Source organism: Triturus cristatus, chromosome 8 (assembly GCF_964204655.1).
Source record: "Triturus cristatus chromosome 8, aTriCri1.1, whole genome shotgun sequence".
Taxonomy (NCBI): domain Eukaryota; kingdom Metazoa; phylum Chordata; class Amphibia; order Caudata; family Salamandridae; genus Triturus; species Triturus cristatus.
This window is the reverse complement of record NC_140591.1, coordinates 206,601,788-206,620,035: the sequence shown is the minus strand read 5'-3', so window position 1 is coordinate 206,620,035 and position 18,248 is coordinate 206,601,788. Positions and strand designations below refer to the sequence as shown.

Genomic DNA, 18,248 nt, shown 5'->3' with positions numbered 1-18,248 from the left:
GTGGAGTTCCAACCCCCACCAGTGGATAAAATGCTCACTAACGGTTTGTGGTCTGTCCTAAGAGTAAATTTACTGCCCCAAACATACAACCTGTAATGTTCCACAGCCCAAACACACGCAAGAAGTTCTTTTTCTATCACAGCATACTTACGTTCACATTCATTTAAAGTGTGTGATGCAAAAGCAACATTCCATTCCTCTTTACCTTCTCTTTGTGAGAGAACTCCACCCAGACCATATAAACTTGCATCCACTGTGATAATGCATTCCTTTTTCATGCGAAAAGGTTTTAGAGTGGGAGCATTTACTATATCCTTTTTTATACACTCAAAAGCTTTTTGTTGCCCATTCATATTTTACATTTTGTCTTAACAAGACTCTAAAATGTTCCATTTTCGTAGCAAATCCTTCCACAAACTTACTATAATATTCACACATGCCTGCGAATGACAAAAGTTTCTCCTTGTTGGTTGGTGAAGGAGCTTTTATAATAGCATCAACATTTTTTTTTTTAATAACTCCATCACCAGACAGCGTATGTCCTAGATACTCAACTGAACGTTTAAATAGTTTACATTTGTGTGCCTTGAGAGTGAGACCATGGTTCTCTAACCTTTTACAAACTTCATTCAAATGCACCATGTGCCCAGATTCATCTCTTGAAAATATTAATATGTCATCCTGAAAGCACTTAACATACTCATCCACATCCCTGAATATATGGAACATAACTCTCTGGAAAATTGACGCAGCTGACGCCAGTCCAAACCGCATTCTTGTATATTGGTACAAACCAAATGGCATGATAAATGCTATGTACTTCTTTGAATCTTCCATTAATTCAATTTGATGGTACGCATATCGTAAATCTAGCGTGGAAAATATTTGAGCACCCTCTAGCATGGAAACTACCTCGTTGATATTCGGGAGGAGAAGACAATCAACTACGATGTTTGAATTACGTGCCCTCAAATCCACACAGACTCTCAGTTTTTGATCAGGTTTTCACACAAGAACAATCGGAGAAACCCATTCAGCAGACTCAATGGCTTCAATAATCCCCTCATCAGATAATTCCTTCAACATCTCTTTAAACTCCTCCCTGATGTTGATTTACACCCCCCTTATTTTTTGTTTGACTGGGATGGCATTATCTTTTAGGACAATTTTATGTGAGAAATTCCTCAACTTCCCTAGTTTATTGCAAAAAACTTTGTCATATTTACTAATTAATTTTTCTTCACTCAAATTTAATTATACTCCATTATTGACTACTGCAATTTCCTTGAATAAATGGTTATCACACAGAAACACAGGCTCGCTGGACATTGGATTCAATGTTAAACCCAGTTTCCATTGGTCGCGCCAGCCTAAGTCATTGACACCTCTCTGTGTAATGTATAATTTCACATTTGCACATCTGTTTTTGAAGTGTAATTCTACCTGGAAAAAAACATCAATATTAATTTTAGTGCCATTGAAACTCTCTGCAATAATGTCAGATGGAAGTAAATTGTCATAATGAATAACATGACTTAAAGACTCTTGGAAGTATTGATGCGTGATGATTGTCCATGGTGAACCAGAATCTACCATGAGCATAAGATTTACACCTAAGATTTGAAATTCACATTTTGGAGACTTCATCAAGTTGTGTGGTACACCGTCAATAATGGATACAACAAAACTTTTGTTAAATTCGATACATCACTGGCTTTGATGGTATCATCTCTATCAACTACATAGGATACCGCACCACGTTCTTGGTTAGTATTACGCCTTTTGTCCCTGCATACACTACTAAAATGTCCTACTCTTCCACAATGTTTGCATTCTCTATTAATCGCTGGACAACCTGGAAAAGAAGCAATGTGAGATTTAATACCACATCTATAACACACATTGTAATTAGTATCATTCCTCTTGTGAACATGAGAATTGTGGAATCTATAACATTTTCCATTTGGCAGATGAAATTGCTGATGAAGTTCATTCTTATTCTCATTTTTTTGTTTAACCACACATATTTCTTCTTCCAAAGGCGTTTTATTAGAATTTTGTATGACAACTTCCATCCACTTTTCAGATTGTTCTAAAGCTTTAGCCTCATTTATGGCTTCAGTCAAACTGGGATCGCCCATGACCCACAATTTCTCTTGAATCTTTTTGTTTTTAACATGAACTATTATTTGGTCTCCTATCATTTCGTCGGTCATAGTACCAAAATTGCAATGTAACGATAGTGCCCTCAATACGGTCAAGAAAGCATCGAAGGATTCCTCCTCTTTTTGTGTTCTAGTATAAAATTTAAATCTGTTCAAAGCTATGCTCATGACTGGTTTAAACCTTTTCTCCATTCTCATTAAAGCCTCAACATACACATTCATGTAATCTTCGGCTCCATCATTTGGTGCAACAATTTGGGGTAAAGTTCTAAATATAACCTGTCCCTCAGAACCTAAACAATGTAGAAATATGTTCTTTTTTCGTTCAGCTCCCATGCGTTCCCCATCTATGGATTCATATAGGTAAGAAATTCCTCCTTCCACCTTGACCATGGCATGGGTGGATCTCTTTTTAATTGTAAGAATTTGGCCGGAGGATCAAATTGCATTATGGTAATGGGTGTGAATTAGGAATAAAAATTGAAATGTATAATGTACTTGGAAGAACGGTGAAAACGACGTAAAATCTAGAAAATAATAAATTGATTTGAGAAATGAAACTTGCGCTATGTATTTATGGTGGTTGTAAAAAAAAATGAGTATGATTTAAAGCAGTGAGTGGCACACTTGGTAAACAGTAATAAAAGCAATAACTCACTTAAATCTTTTAAAACAACACATGATCGTTTTTTCTTTTTATATATCCATGCGCATATAAAATATACTCGAAAGTTGCTCCCAAGTGATGTTTTGTAAACGCTTCGGTGTTTTGGAGAAAGTGACTGGTTGCCAAGGTAACTCAAAATGGCTGCCAGTGACGAAATGCACCGAGAGCGTAAAGACGCACCCGACGCTACATGTAATGTGAGCGTCTGGAATTAATTCATGACGGAGGCAGGAATCAGAAAGATGAATGTCGGCAAGGCGAATGTTCCGTATGGCAGCACCCACTGTTTTTGAAGGACGCAGCGGTAAACGGAACACGCGATAACGATAACTGTAATTTGAAGAAAGTAAAATATTACATGAAGTTGACTAACATAACGTAGATTTGCCGCAATTGAAGTAACGCTGTAAAAGTTGGTAACTGTATGTGATACAATTGAAATTTATCTCAACTGCCGCATGTGCAATCAAAGCACTATATTTTACAACGATACAGCCGCTGATGCCATCAAAAGACAAACAATCTATTATAGTAGATGAACATATCCACGTTAGTAAATGTATGTGATACAGTCAAAATTTATGTTAATCTGCCGGAGGTGCAATCAAAGCACTTTACTTAAATAATAACAGTCGCTGGTGCTATCAATACACACAACATGTATCACAATACATAAGCATATCCAAGGTATAGTTTATATTGAAAGCAGGAATTTAAGATCCATAAGAAAATTATAATTTTTTTAAAGTCAGTCAAAATTGATAATTCCACGGGTTCAAGAAACTCTCTGTGCCTGTGCTGATAATGATGACAAGAGTGGTTCTTCAGCTCGTTGCCAATGTTGAAAATAATACAATTTGCAAATAAAATAAAATGTAGATTTATTGTCAGCACAGCAATATAGGTCCATCCATGTTCAGGTCCAGATGCAACTGGGCAACAGTCAAGAATCTAATACAAGCAGAACTGTGCAGAATGTGGAATGCAGACAGAAAATAAACAGGTCGCATGCCAAGTATAGCATGCAGGAAGATGATGTAATAAAGATGGAGGAGAAAGAAAAGAAGAGAGAAGGACATAGATGAAAGAGAATGTAACACATGCTTCGGCTTTGGGCCTCCTACATCGTCAATAATTATTTTAATGAAGAATGGGCTTCGGAATTGTTAGGAAGAGCTTAGTGGCTGCTCGAGAAAAAGGGATCAAGGAGTTCAAATAAAAATCTGCAAGTTTAAAGTTTCTGATTCCAGTCTGACATCTGGGGAGATTCAAGAGGTGAGAAATCTGCAGGTGGCAATATCCATTGCAAACTGCATCATCCAGGTGCATCTAGTACTTGTAGAATACATTTTGAAGGTATGAAGGATTAGATTGAAGATTAGATCTAGTTGTTTTTTAAAGTGGATGGTTTTATAGAGTTTTGTATTTTATTAAAATGTTTACCCGTACTAATTGTCATGGATGCATATCTCTTTTATGTAAACTAAAGCAACTTTCATGAATTAATTGGTCCTCTGCCATGATCAGATTTGCTTTTAATTTGACTATATTCTCATGCACAATATTTTCTTATATTGCTAAAATTTAATTACAAAACATGTTTAATCAGATAATGATACATCCCCACCCCTGACGAACTGAAACAATATTTGAAATTATACTTTTGTACTCTTTTTGGATAGTTTGTTCAGATTGCTCAAAACAATACTTATTAGTAATCGAAATAGGGCCATTTCAACTTAACACTATTAGTGCCTGCTGCTGGTACTGTGGAAAACATTTGTGAATTCCAGAAATGTGTACATCTGTACCCACTTTCGGGAGTATACCTTGGGTTGCAGATAAATCATTTTCTTTGTGACTGAGTCAGAAAACCACTCACTTGTGGTAATTGTGTGCTTTAAATATTAGATCTACAAGCATTTGTTGACTTACTCCTTCCCCTCCAAGAAAGCAGATTCTAGTTTTCTCACTTTTTCCATTTTTTAAATCCAAACCATGGGCCCTATTCACGAAGCCCCCACCCCACCCCAACCCTCCACCCCCCGAGGTGGAGGTCTTGCACTCATGGCGGGGCCTCCATACTGCAGTCACCCCTTGCGGCGGTCCCGCCACGAGTGCGCCCCGGCCACGAATGCAGAGGCCCTTTGTGAATCGGGTCGCATGTAAATATCAATCCTGGTCATGCCATTTTGATTGCTAATGAAACAACACAGAGATCCATTCCCAAGTGTACAAAGAATACAGTGACTTGGAGCTCATTCTTCCTACATTGACTGTTTGCAAATAAATATGTTAGCAATTGCAAGGATTTGGTTGGTGGTATGGATTATAAAGATTTTCAGAAAACACCAAACTTTGCTAAAACACATTTAGGGATCTAAGAAATGCAACTGTTTTCTAAATATTAACCCTGGGCGTAGTACTACGCTATGCTCGCGTAGTTTGCACTACTACGCACTGCGCGAATTGCACGTAGCACAATGACATCCCGGAGAGACTTTTTTCTCCTTTGTGATCAGCAACATCAGGTTGCCGATCGCGAACATGGAAAATAAACCTCCCGGCGAGATTCTCAACGCGGGGAGGTCAGGTTTCTCAGTGCGAGTGGTCACGTATGCTCGCGACCGCTCGCGATGAGAAACTACCAGTCCGCGCTGAGAAAGCTGCCGCTTGAGTACAAATCTACTCGAGCAGCAGAAAATGACCGCTTGCACTGTGCAAGATACCGTTTGCAATGATTGCACAGTGCGGACAAGCATCCGGCTCTGTGCAATCAGCATTTTCCCTACCGCACCACGCAGTTCGCGTAGCTACACGTAGCTCGCGTAGTGCGAAGTGCACTTCACGTAGCGCCACTACGCAAACTACGCCCAGGGTTAAATTACTGTCTCGCTTTGAAGCTAACTCCTAGGAATAAGATAGAGAGAAGTTTTATTAAAGTAAAGGTCTTCAACTTTTATTAATATTATTACCATTTATAGAGCGCACGGCTGCTTCCAACGGGGGTAACCCGGTACTAGTAACAGAAACAACAGCAGGAATTACGCCATCTATGAGGTTCAGGGAAGGCTAAACATCCACGTTTTCAATGTTTTCCTAAATAGTCTTTCTGTCTTGGCTTTCCTGATGTGTACCGGCATGGTATTCCAAATGGCAGCCGTTTTTACTGAGAACGACCATCCGTCGATTCTGGATTTTTTGAATCGTGGGGTTGCTAGCAGTTCCTGAAGGTTGGATCTTAGGACCCTAGTCTGGGAGTATTTCTGTATTCTTTTTTTCAGATATTTTGGACCTTTCTCCCTCGATGCCCTATATGCTAGGGTCAGAGCTTTGAATTCTATCTTTTTTCTTACTGGCAGCCAGTGCAAACTATGTAAATGGGGGGAGATATGGTGATGGAGTAGGACATTCCTGTTCAACCTTGCAGCCAAATTTTGGATGATCTGCATTTTGCATGATCAGATATGCTGGGAGGCCTAAATACAAACTATTGGCATAATCCAGTTGTGATGTGACCAGTGCATGCACCACCGTTTTCCTACAGTCCACCGGGAGAAAATGGAGAAACCTACGTAGGGTTTCTAGTCACCGACTATGAACGTTAATACTAGATATATCTACATTAAGGGAAATAGGACGTTAAGGACACAAGATGGAGGACAAGGAACAGGTTAAGTGTATCGAATCAATGTACATGCCTATTAATCCAGTGGCCTCCTTAAGTTACCAACATTGATCGGTTGGACTAACGAGGGGATTCATAAAGTCTTTGGTGTTTCGGTTGAAAACAGAATTGTATTTTGCCCATGTAATGGCTGTTTATTGTGTTTCCCTCTACAGTCACTAAATCATATTCCCTACATATTCTTGAAAAAATTAGTTTCCAATTAGCTTTTGATTGAAAGTTGTCTAAAAGCTAAGGGTGAGTGTGTGTTACCTGGGGCTAATGTCTTGCACTTTCTTTCTCCCCACTGAAGGTGCTGGACCATAAGTTGTTTGGAAGTCGAGCAGAATATGAAGGCACACTAAACAAAGTACTGCAAGATTTCTCTATTGACTTGATCTGTCTTTCAGGATTCATGAGGACTTTATCAGGTCCCTTTGTCAGAAAGTGGTATGGTAAGTGAGGTATCAGGACGTGGGCATGCATGCTTATGTGCAGTAAACCTTTCCTTTAATATCTTAGTGATTGGGAGAACTAATGAGTAGCATGACATGACTAATAAACATTCTTCAACTTTGTAGGGGTAGGGGTACCTTCCTGCACAAAAACAATGCTAAGAGGCGTTTTCCTCTTTCGATGTGTGCTGCAGACTGCATCACATATAGAAAGAGTAAAAACGAGGATAAATAAACATATTCCTCCTTGTTACGCCTCACCTCGGGAGGCGTACGGATTTGGCGCTGCCCCAGGTTTACATCACTTTGTAAATCTGGGGCAGCGTCAAATTCCATGGATGTTGTGTGGGAAACCCACTACTAAGTCCATGGAACACCTCCTGGGCGCTGCATCGCCCTACTCATGATTTATGAGGCCATTGAAAGCCACGTAGCTTTGCTTGGCTCCATAAATCAAAACGAGCGCCCTGCGTCAAGCATGTACCACTTTACAAGGTGCAAAAGTGATGCAGGGCTCTCATAAATAAGCCCTGTGATTTATTTTTTAAAAAGCAGAATAAAACAAATGAACATTTGTCAAACTTTTGAGACTGTTACAGGATAAGTAAGTGGGAAGGAGACTCAAGAGTCAAGAGGAGTTTTAAAGGATTCATGAGTATATGAATAGAAAATGAACCGGGAAACAAGCGTTGTCATGTGCATACTATATAGGTAAAGGGGAGTTGGGTGTGGAAGGATTTTCTTGAAACAATGATAGACTGGTCCGTCTGAAGAATGTTTGTTGGAGATTAGTTTCTTTAGCTCTAAGGAGTTGTGTGGTCATCTCCAAAATACTAGACAAGTATTGGTGTTGAAATCCATATAAGAAGATATAGAGTAAGCTATATCAGTGTTGTAAGAATATTACCTCTAAAGAACTCAACACCCTAAGGAACAGTCCTTGGAAAGGCTGGACAACATGGCACCCTTTCGGTTAAGGTGGTACCCCATCTAAGACCCGAGATTGGAGGGGTGCAGGAAGCTGTAATTAATTATTCTGACAGGAAATTCCATACTTGCAAATGCGAGTTAAACAGGCCAGAGTGGGGAATAACTTTGAAGACCTGTTCTTTACCATATCAAATGCGCAGTTTTCCCTGCATCTGGACTGCTTAAAGCTTTTCTTTATTATCTGCTGAGTACGCAGTAGATGGGACCAATGGAGCCGTGGCATGCTGGCTGCCAGAGAGCTGCACAGAATTGGGAGATATTCACCAGAGGTGGGGACTCTTGGTGGTCCCATGATGTCCAGAGTGTTCTGGTACATGGCATTTCGGAAGTGTTTACACTGGAGTTGCATCTGTCAAGGGGAGAATAATGAAGAAAGTTAGACGAGTGTGGAATGTCCTTATGGTGTAACATTGGGGGGGTATGAGGAGTAGGGCTCATATTGGAGAATCAGTTGTCACTTTGGCTGGTGCTGTGTTCATCTCACCTCTATTGTTGTCATAGATTATGGTGTAAAACTAATAATGTTTTTTTCAACTCTCCTGCTCTCGACCCTTCTTGATATTGGACCCAAAGTTCTAGTTGCTGGTGGTGCAGAGGACGTTAGGGTGTGAGCGGTACAATATGTGGCGTCCTGCATGTCCGGAGAAGCATCGTCTGCTTTCCCTTTGATGCTTGCTGAGGTTGGGCAGGGTTTCTGTGCCTGCTCAGTCTCCTGCAAGTACCGGTGTTTTCAAATCCAAAATGACCTCAGGATCACTCTGAATCAGGTACACCGGTATATCCGCTCAGAGATACCACTCCACCTGACTCAAATCAAGCCATAATCGATGGCAGATTGTTACCTAAACAGCTGCAAGCGGGTTTGACAAGTTTATGAACAAATACAGTTCATAAAAGAGACGTTTTCCCAGATCGGCACTCCAATAGGGAAAAGCATGAACATTAGCCATACAGGAGCTAGAAACGTGGTCAGGTAACTTTCATAGCAGACATCTGCTTGCCTCACACCAGTGTATGTGGGTTCTCTGAAGTGACCAGGAATCCATAAGCACAAGGTTAAGATCTTTCTGAATGTTTCCAAATACATATTCACTTGTGTTCTCGTCACATGGAACACATTTCCAAGGAAAGTCTTCCCACGAAGTCCTTGATCGAATTGGAGTGTTCCATGCTCTTTCCTACTTTTTCTACACACCTAGATCTGGTTTAGGTTTATAAGCGGGAGGAAGAGGAGGGTACATTTTTGTGACTTCCTACACAGCTACAGCTATGTGGTTGTCTCCTCTGTTGGCAAGAACCATTTATCTGGTCCCCTCCAAGGCTGCAGTAAAATCTGCATACTTCCAATCTGCCAACAGGAAACCCCCCCCCCCATCTCCACCCCCCCCTCACTTCTTTGTAAATATGGATCCAGATTTGTGAGCAGAGAATTCGCTTTTTTTTTTCAAACTTTGTAAGAAACGGGCCCCTGATGTATACAATGGCCTTGCTACAATTCTAAATTACTTTGAAGTAAGTCAAAGTCTATCATTTTGTTGGACCACACTCCTTATAAAACTTATTATGGAAGTTGCTGGAATTCTTTTTGTTTGTTTTGTCCACTACCCTTTTTTGACAGAGCTTTTAAAATATTACCACTATGTGCTGGCTGCCTTGTTGTGATGTTGAACAAACCTGCTCCCTTTCCTCAGACCATCGGCTTCTAACGAGGTCGAGGACCTAACTGCCCGACGCCCAATTCTGCCCATTTTCTCAGTAATTGACTGAAATCACAATTTTCTTACCTGATGCTGCTATACGTTTGTGTAAGCAAGTCCAACCTTTATTCTTCTAATTAAAGTATTGTTTCCCCGCTATTATTAATAAGTACATTCATATCATTAGTCTGATTTTGTTCTACCGTGTGTGAAATGATTTTATGGTTTACATCTTTTTATAGAATTTTCCATAACCAAATGCACCACCTACAACCTGCCGGCCGGTGGGTAAGAAAACATGGAATAGCAAAGTAGAAAGTGGAGATGAAGTTAGAGAGAGAGAGAAAGGAAGAGAATAGGGGGGAGTACGGGTCCCATCACCGGTTACGATCTCGTGTCCCTTAGTGGGGATCTTCATGTCGCTTGTGTTCCTGCTGCGAGGCTATCTTTGAGTTGTGTGGGGGATCTCTGGTAAGACCGAGTACACGTAAATATATCGGGCATGTTAGTTCGTTCAATTCAGCGGATAGGAACTCCACTGTGGAGCTGCAGGTTGTGTGAAAGCGGGGTAGCCTGTGTGATTACTGCCCGTTATCTTTTCCATTCCTGCCACTTCCCATAACTTATGTAGCCAATCTAGCCTGGTTGGAATGCTTTCCTTACCCCACCTAGCTAATAGTACTAGTTTAGCCGCTCCGTAATAGCGCGCCCTCAGCACGATTTAAGGGGATATGTTAATGTGTTCGAAAGACCTAAAAGTATGTAGCTTGGAAATCTTGGCAGGATGTAAAATGATTTTACATAAAAAAATTAAACTGCATTTTCTTTTTTAGGAAAAATCCTGAATATTCATCCATCGCTGTTGCCCTCGTTTAAAGGAGCGGATGCCAAGAAGCAGGCGCTACAAGCTGGAGTGCGAGTCACTGGTTGCACTGTACATTTCTTACTCGTGAGTAGCTATTTGACAAATTGTAAATATTTTCAATATCATAACCAAAAAGCATAGCACAGCTTTTCAACAGTCCACTGGTTATGATATTGAGTTTTGGAAAGCGCTCGTTCACCAAAAAGGTTTCTTGGCGCTAAGTAATAGAAGACAGCACAGGGCCTTGCATCAGCCTAATTGTTGGCTTGTCTGAACAGCCAGGTCTTCAGAAGCTTCCGGAATCTTAAGTAAATGGAAGTGAATCTGATCTCTGAAGGGAGGGAATTCAAAAACGAGGTCTTGATCCCCCAACTCTCTTCTTTTTTAAAGGGGGGCGACTATAAGGAGATTCAGATGGGTGGACAATAGATTGGGATTGGGTGCATATTTGTTTATGAAAGAAAATAAAAAAAGACAGGCATTTACCTTTAAGGGATTAGAAAGTAATACTGTCCGCCTTGAAGGTACGACTGTAACAAAACAAACATTTCTGCGCCAATACATATAATTTTATTTCACGACGTGTTGGCTTTGAAGCTAAGTTCTCCAGCATGGCTATACCTCAGAATAATAATTTAAATATAAATAATAGATTATTATATATCATCCTATAAATGACTTAGTATTGCTCACTCAGAACTTATCTAACCTAAAACACCAGAGACGAGGGAACCACCATCTTTCACTGGTCACCGGTCATGAAATGTCACATCACTTTGACAAGTCCTCCCAAGTTTTGTCCCTTTCCTCAGGCAGATGTCCAGTTTCCATCCATCCACACCTCATACATTGTTTGCCCAATCTGCATCGTCATGTTGAATGCCCAAACCTTCATTGATGGGCAGCATGATTGCCACTGTTGCCATTTCAGCTGGACCAATACATAGATTCCATGTTGTGGGGGATTACATCATTGCAGGAGGTCATTTAAGGGAGCCACACCAACATACACGACTGCTGTTCTGTAGAGACCCCCGAGTCGCCATTTTTAGGTTCCGGCTTGCGCAGCGCACATGCGCTGCTCTTGGAGAGGGCCTCTTGTAATCACTGCAGACATTCACAAAGCTTTCTGAAAGCTTGTGCGTCTGCTTGTCAAATTCAATTGGCCTTTGCGTGTGGCTTTCAAAAATTGAAAGCCTGCAATTGGCAAAAGGCGGGTGCATGTCCCACCTTCTCTCTAAACGTTAACTCCCCTGGCGTAGGGAGCTTGGGAGCGAGCAGCAGCGCGGCCGGGTGCCAGCTGCATTCCTGACATTCCTTGTGTAATTAGCATGGTCGCATTAATATTCGTGGCCGCTTTTTTTTTTTTTGCTGAATCCCGCGCGCCTGCAGGAGAGGTGTCGCAGTTCTTGGGGGGTTTCATGTTGTTGGGTGCAGAGTTCAAGAAGGTTAGTTTCTGGAGGGAAGTTCGACAGGCCAGGCAGCTAACCCGTCCCATGGTCAAGTTTAAACACTTTGTGTGGGTGCGCTCTGTCGCAGGCTCATCGGGTTTACACGTTTCAGGGGCCACCCGGGCCAGGGCCAGTCTCAGTCAGCTGGTGTTTAGTGACTTCGGGGGTGGGCATGCCCTACCTGCAGCCTGTACCTGATCACCAACTTAATATACTAATTCAGTCATTGAGAGGCGACTGGCCAAGTTTATATTCAATTCTTGGGCTGTTGCCATGGTTACACACGCCTGGGCTGGGTGCAGTCCACCTGCATCCTGGTCATGGTATGCACTCCAGTGGCCCGGTGCCCTCTGCCTGCAGCCTGCTCCCCCTTACACACTTGAGTGTCACGTGCTCTTGCGGCAGCTTGGTCATGTTTACACTCTTCTGGCCCGGGCACAGTCTCTCAACAGTCTTGTCACACATGCACACTTCAAGGCGGTGGTCGATTAAGCTGCATTTTTAGGGTTATGTAGTTTAAGGGCCGTTTGCCCTGTACCTTCAGCATGCTCATTTGTACACATGTCGGGGCCGGGTGCACCTCTGCCTGTACTCCGGTCATGTGTACAAACCTCAGAGTTGGGCAGCGCGCGGTCTGTAGCGTGGTTATTGTTGCACAGTTCAGACTTATGAGCCCTTTGCTGGCAGCCTCGTCACGTTTAAGACCATGGGGCACCCTGCTGGGTCTTCATTTTAATCAGTGCGTGTGCCCCTTCCTCAGGTGTGCGCTACACACGTATGTGCTACAAACCCTTTTCCGTGGAATCTCCAGGTGGCCGGTGACGAATAGTTTCTGCAGGATCTTATTCACTGCAAATTAGGCTCGGGTTAATCTGAATAATTACAATGTCCAGTTGATCACTGTAGCAAGCTGAAGCGGTTTTGGTTTATAATGGTGAGTTTTGCCTGTATTCGGTGTTTTTAAGCAGTAGAGTGTGCCCTGCTTGTTCCTCTTCGACTTATATAGTCATACCATGTAAAAAATGCAGATTTTGAATCCAGTAGAAACCATTTGTAAGTGATCAACTGGATTTGCAAACGGATCCTACATTTCGGCCCTTTCCATTCCGTATTAAAGTAAAACACGTTCCACAGGAGCCGAAACGTAACCTTGAATTGTTGGGTTGCTAACACCCTCTTGAGCGCGCTCATGCACTGCACGTCTCCACTGCTGTGATGCGCAACAAGGAGGACATTGGTGAAAGCCGCACCAACAAATTTTTATGCACGAGGAGCAGGGTTCGAGGTAAACACCAACCCAAACAAGCATTGGCATAGCCAATAGGTCTCGCCTTTGGGACCTTTTAAGTGTTTAGCCATGTAAGAATTGATGTTGTTGCACCAAGGATATTGTGCTGGATAACTAAACACTTATAAGGTCCCAAAGGCGAGACCTATTGGCTATGCCAGTGCTTGTTTTTGCATGTTACATGAAACATAGTATTTTATGGCAGGCTTCAACCACCACCAAGGCTGACAATTTTGAGGTGCAATAAGCTACAGTATAAAAGACTGCGATTTTATTGACTGGTATAGCAACGCAGGAGCGCACTATTTTTTTAGGAAGCTTCAATGTATCCTAATGTCTGTGTATGTATTTGCAAAGAACAAACCTAACTAGGCCAAATTTGCTTCTGGGACAGGCAATTTGAGTGAGTCCACAAATCTAACCAACAATGCAATGTTTGGTAATGAGAGCGAGGGTGATGTACAGCTGTGTGGTTGAGAGGAAAGTATACCAAACTCTAACCTTTGCTGAGGTTCAGGGAGTTATTCAAATGCCAGGAAAAATGGGCAAGAGCCCCAGGGGTTCTCCTCTTTTTTCTCCTCTTCCACCATTCAGCATTTATGACCCAAAGGCTTGCGTTTAAAAACCTAGAATTGTGTCCAACGTTTTATGGCAACCTTTTCTGTAGTTTATTTTTTTTAGAAAATCTTTATTGGTTTTCTCAGAGTGATAGCAAGGCATAAGTACAGTATTAATACATCATGTTCTTGTTCTTCCCCTTCCTGCCTCTCCCATGTTATATCATCATAATCTTTTATCATGTCTCATTTGAAGGTTTAAATTTGACCCCTTCCTTGTCTTTGCCATACAAAGTATACCAACGTAATCACATTAACTCCCTCCCCACCCGCCTCCCCGGTCATGTCTCGGTCTCGAAACTCATGTTGCACCCTCAAGATGCCGGTTAGTCTTTTACACTCTGCATTACCTATCTTGTTTCCGAGTCCCCCTTCTTCATCTGTCTCATCATCCCCTCCTCTAACCGCCTTCACAGTGGGGTCAAGGGGGGTCTCTAGCATCCGCCATCACGAGTGTCCAGGCTCGGGCATCCTCCTCTATCCTCTCATCATTTCTGGGCCCTTTCATTCAGATTAATTCTGCTTTTGTCCATTTGCTTGGGTCTCTCAGCCATCCCTCCAGTGTTGGCGGATCGGAACTTAGCCATTTGATCGCTATTCGCCTCTTTGCCAACACCAATCTCAGAAGCATGAACCTTCTGCCAAAACCTTTGCCGTAGCTGTACAGAGTGGGCAACATGCTGGTCAACACTGGCTTATGAAGAATCATGTCCTAATTACAGTCCAAAATACGTTCTTATGAGCATCAACCTGTTGGTTCAGCCGGAACCTTAAGATTATTTGCACCTGGGATATTTACCCACAACATGTGCGGAGTATTGTTAAAAAAAGTGTTTTACCCAGAAAGGCTATATATGTGAAAAACATGTTTCAACAACACCGAGGGAGTTTGGTCGTGGCTGGACATGTGGAACAGGGTGCAGTTGGGAGGAAATGCCGTGGTTCGCTGTGGCTGAGCACAGAGTTTGAGACACCCCACACCCTACAATACATATCACTCGTGCTCCTTGGGGACAGGAACACCGTGGATATCGCTACAAACAGATTGCACCATGTGTGATGAATGATCAAATACGCCTTATGATTCCCAAGTACCTGCAAACGCATCTGATCCTGGAGGTGAAAAAATTGACTTGAACTCAGACTTGTTGATGAATGCCCGAAAAAGATGCAGTCTTGAGACTCGCTTAGATTAACGTCCTGAATGTCTTCATTGAGGGGGGCTCTACAAAAAGTCATGGCTTTAAAGTATGGGATCAGACCCCTGTGGAGAGAAAAACAATATTGAGATAAGAGGAGCAGTAATATGAAGCAAAATATTTGAAAGTCTTCTAATGTTTACTGTTGAAGGGAGGAGGGAACCTCATAGGTCAAATGGTATTGTTGACTAGTTTGGGGAAGCCATGCAAACAGGGTGGGGAGGGCCTTTCACTGCTCGGAAGGTAAAGATTACCAACACACAGGCACAGGGGCAGCCGGGTGCAGAGTGAGTTAGGCCCAATGTTATCCTATGGGAGGCAGGGGGGCCTTGGTTGATGGCTGCTGACTAGCAGGCCACGCGGCTGTGGGAGCTGGGCTCCTGGTCACTTGCTCAGGGAAAATGGGGAAGTAGGTAGGAGTAGAAGTTGCACTGTCAGGGCCACTCGGGCGGCTGGCTGCAGGGTGCTTTGAGCCTTCGGGGCTCAATGGATTGCAATGGGAAAGCTCAAGGACGAACAAAGGTTGCAAGCTCGGGGACGAAGATTCTTCAGGTGTGACCACCACTTCGAGAGGTAAGTTGGGTAGTTGAAGGATAGGTAGGTATCCAGGAGTCGGGCACAGGGGGCCGCAGGGCGCCGGGTGCAGGGGTGCCTTTTGGTGTTGGGAAATCTTACCCTCTGTTGATCGCGGTTGGGGGGGGGGGTCCCTGGTTCTGAGGCTGCAGGCGTCGTCAGGAGCGTCGAGGTGGGTCCTTGGGTGCTCGTGGAAGTCCCAGATGCTCAGCGTCACAAGGTAGCCAGGTCCTCCGAGGTTTGTGAGGATGCTGGCCACAGGAGGTGCCGGGATTTAGCAGGAGCAGGTTTGAGGGTCGAAAGGCCGGTAGGGCTGGGGCCAAACAGTTAGTGTCTTCCTCTTCTTAGCAGCTGCACGGCAGGTCTTCTTTCTTCTTGATCTTCTTTGCTGTTTCAGAATCTGGAATCTAAGGTAGGAAGGTTCAGGGTGCCCCTAAATACTAAATTTAGGGGCGTTACAGGTAGGTAAAGGGCAAGGACCACTGGGTCCCTGCCCTGGGGTGGGTACACCTCCTATCCTGCCACTCTCCTGTGGGAGGGGTAAAGTGGCCTAGTCCTGATTGGGCAGGGCTCCCCATCTTCAAGATGGCGAGAGCCCAGAGACGTGCTTCACCTCGCCTCCCCCACCTGAGGGGTGGGGTGGGGTTGGCAGAGGCTGGCACACCCCCTGTCCTTCCTTGGGGTTTCCAGCCAGTCTTCCCGCCAGAGTGGGGATTGAGAACCGGTAGGGGCCAGTTGCTGGGTACAGCAAGTGGCCTGGAGAAGCTCACAAAGGCGGCATGCCTTTGAAGCTTCCCCATGTCCATCCTGGGGGAGGAGACCTAGCATCTCGCCCAGGATGTGCATTGTTGCAGGCCCAGGAGAGCGGATGGCTCTCTACCCAGGGGTCCAGCAACAGGTCTGCTGTGTGGCAGCCTAGGCAGCCCCTCAGACCAGACGTGGATTGTAGGTTAGGTTCAGGGGGCATCTCTAAGATGCCCTCTGTTGTGCATTGTACATTAGGGTACCATTTACCAGGGGTTGGCATGTGGCCAGGGTTTGCCAATTTGGGATTTAGGTTTTAGGGAAGGAACATAGGCCCTGGGCACCTGATTGGCAGGAGTCCAGTGCACACTCAGTCAAAGTACATTCAGCAATTCAGCAAAAAGTGGGGGCATACCATGCAAGAAAGATGGCACTTTCTCACAACAGCTTAGTCCAAAATTGTGAAGTTCCAAGTTTTGAAAGTACCCCAATCATACTTCCTGTCAGAGCAGAACCTTTGTCAGATACTTGGCAGTTATTCTACTTCCCTCCCAAACCCCTTTCTCCAAAGCAACAATACCTGGATATCTCTGAATTATCTGGAGAACTCTGCAGTCGGTACAGGGGTGCATCGAGGAACCCGTTTGCCTGGATTGAAAGGAGGGAAGAATTTCCATCCCTAGTAACATAGCAGCTATTAAGCAGTTGTCTGAATGAGAGGATTTGTATGGGTTTCTGGAACGCAGCTGGGTGTTTTAACTGAGAAATCCTTTCTTCGAGAAGCTACTATAATGTGATCGCTGACATTTGGCTGTTTGTAGCAAATAGAGATCTGACCGGTAGATATTAGTGTATATATGTATATGGAATTTCAAAATTGAGATAATAGTAAAAAGGCAGCATAGCACTCTGAAAGGTCAAAGGCAAACTAAGTCAACAAGGTATGCGAGTTGTGGACAGTTAATGCCTTGTGATGCAGTGTTCTTTGAAGGGGCTAGTCTGCAACTCTTTCCTAAATTGGAGCAGCCCTTAGGTGGCCCTGGTAAATACAGGGATGTTGTTCCAGATCCTGGGTTCATAGTTGGAAAAGGTCAGTGGTCTTGTTTTTTCCCCTCTTTTTAGGGTCGACCTTGTGCTAGCACATGCATCTCACTTGCGAGACAGTGTTGTTAACAAAAAGGACTTGGAGCCCACCCAGTGATTACCATTTGTGGCTTGGGTGGCACTCTTTTTAACAGACTCATAATTCGTCAAAGCAGGTCTAATGTAATTTCCGTTCCTCTCTGTGGAGCAGGGACCAAGCACTGATTGATTCAGCTTAATCTGTGCACGTCCGCTGCTCCACACATGATTGAGGCACTATTTTCTTCCGTTTAACTGTCGAGTGCCCTGCAAACAGAAGGCGTCTGACTGGCAAAAACATGTTCAGCAGGACAAACAAAATTGCAAAGATTTATTTTCTATAGTTCACTTTCTTTTATTTTGCCAAGTGTTCTTTTCTCAAACAATCTGTCACATTCCAATCCAAAATAATCTACCCCACTCAATCCAAAACAATCTGTCCCGCTCTAGTCCACCCCACTCCAGTCCAGTCCAAAACAGTCAGCCCCAGTCCAACCCAAAACAGAATGCCCCATTCTAATCCTCCCCACGCCAATCAAATCGCAGCACTCCAATCTTCCCTACTCCAATCCAAAACAATCTGCCCCACTCCAATCCAAAACAATCCACCCCACTCCAATCCAATCCACCCACTGCATACAAATTCATCCCACCACAATCCACCCCACTCCAATCCAATTCCCCTAACCCAAATCCATTCCACCCCACTCCTTCCCCAGTCCACCCCAATTCAAAACACTTTGTCCTA

General features: G+C 43.5%; 1 protein-coding gene across 1 annotated transcript in view; it reads left to right on the top strand.

Annotated features, from left to right (window-relative positions):
- Positions 1-18,248, top strand: part of LOC146801851 (trifunctional purine biosynthetic protein adenosine-3-like) — a 253,558-nt gene that overhangs the window by 221,523 nt on the left and 13,787 nt on the right. Inside the window, exons 19-20 of the mRNA XM_085623717.1 lie at positions 6,813-6,954; positions 10,475-10,590. Coding sequence (XP_085479843.1) covers positions 6,813-6,954; positions 10,475-10,590 — 258 coding nt within the window. The remainder of the gene's footprint in view (positions 1-6,812; positions 6,955-10,474; positions 10,591-18,248) is intronic.